The sequence below is a fragment of the Microtus ochrogaster genome, unplaced genomic scaffold (assembly GCF_000317375.1).
Source record: "Microtus ochrogaster isolate Prairie Vole_2 unplaced genomic scaffold, MicOch1.0 UNK99, whole genome shotgun sequence".
Classification (NCBI taxonomy): Eukaryota; Metazoa; Chordata; class Mammalia; order Rodentia; family Cricetidae; genus Microtus; species Microtus ochrogaster.
Window position 1 is genome coordinate 76,041 of NW_004949197.1, and position 993 is coordinate 77,033.

Genomic DNA, 993 nt, shown 5'->3' on the forward strand with positions numbered 1-993 from the left:
CTCCAGCCAGCCCCCTCCCCCGCGGGGTGGCCGCCAGCCTCCCTCGTGACGCGGGAACAGCTGCGGCCTGAGTCACCGGGGCTGGCGGGCGAGGGGGAGGCGAGCCCCCCGCCCGGGCAAGGCCACGTGGCCCCTACCGGGAAAGCCCGAACCGGGCGCCGGACCCCAGGCTTCCCGGGGCCCCCAGAGGACGGAGGGCCGCCCAGAGTTGCCCAGAGGCAGAGATGAGGCCAAGTGTCAAAATGGCCTTCGGCCGACTGCAACCCCCACCGAGAGTGTCACGAGAGCCACGCACCTCCCGCTCCGTCCCGGTTCGAGCCCCCGCCCCCATCCCCGAGCCCGCGGAGAGCGGTGCATTGGGTGGGGCGAGAGTGAACACTTCCAGAAAGCCCCTGGCTTCACGTCCCAGCAGTCTCCCAGCATTCTAGACTAGGGTGTTCTGGTCCCAACTTCTCCATTTTCTGGGACTCCTGAGCTGAGGAAACCAGAGGAAGCCCTTGCCTTGAGCCGGTCCACAAGTCAATTACAACACGTCAGAGCCTGGGCCCTCCTTCTGGGAAATGATTAAAAAAGTCTGTGCTCCCTAGCTCCTGAGTCAGCCAGTGGTCGAAGGAGGTGAGAGAAAGGGCACCAAGGCTAGCAAGGCGGTTGTCGAATAAACTTCCCCCTCCTGTTCCTCTTCTCATCAGAAAATGGGAAAGCTTTAATCACGCCCTTATCCCAGCACTCGGGAGGCAGAGGCGGGCGGATCTCTGTGAGTTCGAAGCCAGCCTGGTCTACAAGAGCTAGTTCCAGGACAGGAACCAAAAGCTACAGAGAAACCCCGTCTCGGAAAATCAAAAAGAAAAAAAGAAAAACCCTGTCTCGAAAAAAAAAACAAAACAAAACAACAACAACAAAAAAAAAAAAAACAGGCTCCAAAGCTACTGAGAAACCTTATCTTGAAAAACAAAGAAGGAAGGGAGGGAGAAAGAAAGAATTAGAACTCAAGGC

General features: G+C 57.8%; 1 protein-coding gene across 1 annotated transcript in view; it reads left to right on the plus strand.

The window, feature by feature from the left end:
- Window positions 1-242: 242 nt before the first annotated feature.
- The window catches only part of Gdf11 (growth differentiation factor 11), a 25,187-nt gene continuing 24,436 nt past the window's right edge, over window positions 243-993 (plus strand). The window contains exon 1 of the mRNA XM_013355152.1: window positions 243-360. Within this exon, the coding sequence (XP_013210606.1) occupies window positions 243-360 (118 nt within the window). The remainder of the gene's footprint in view (window positions 361-993) is intronic.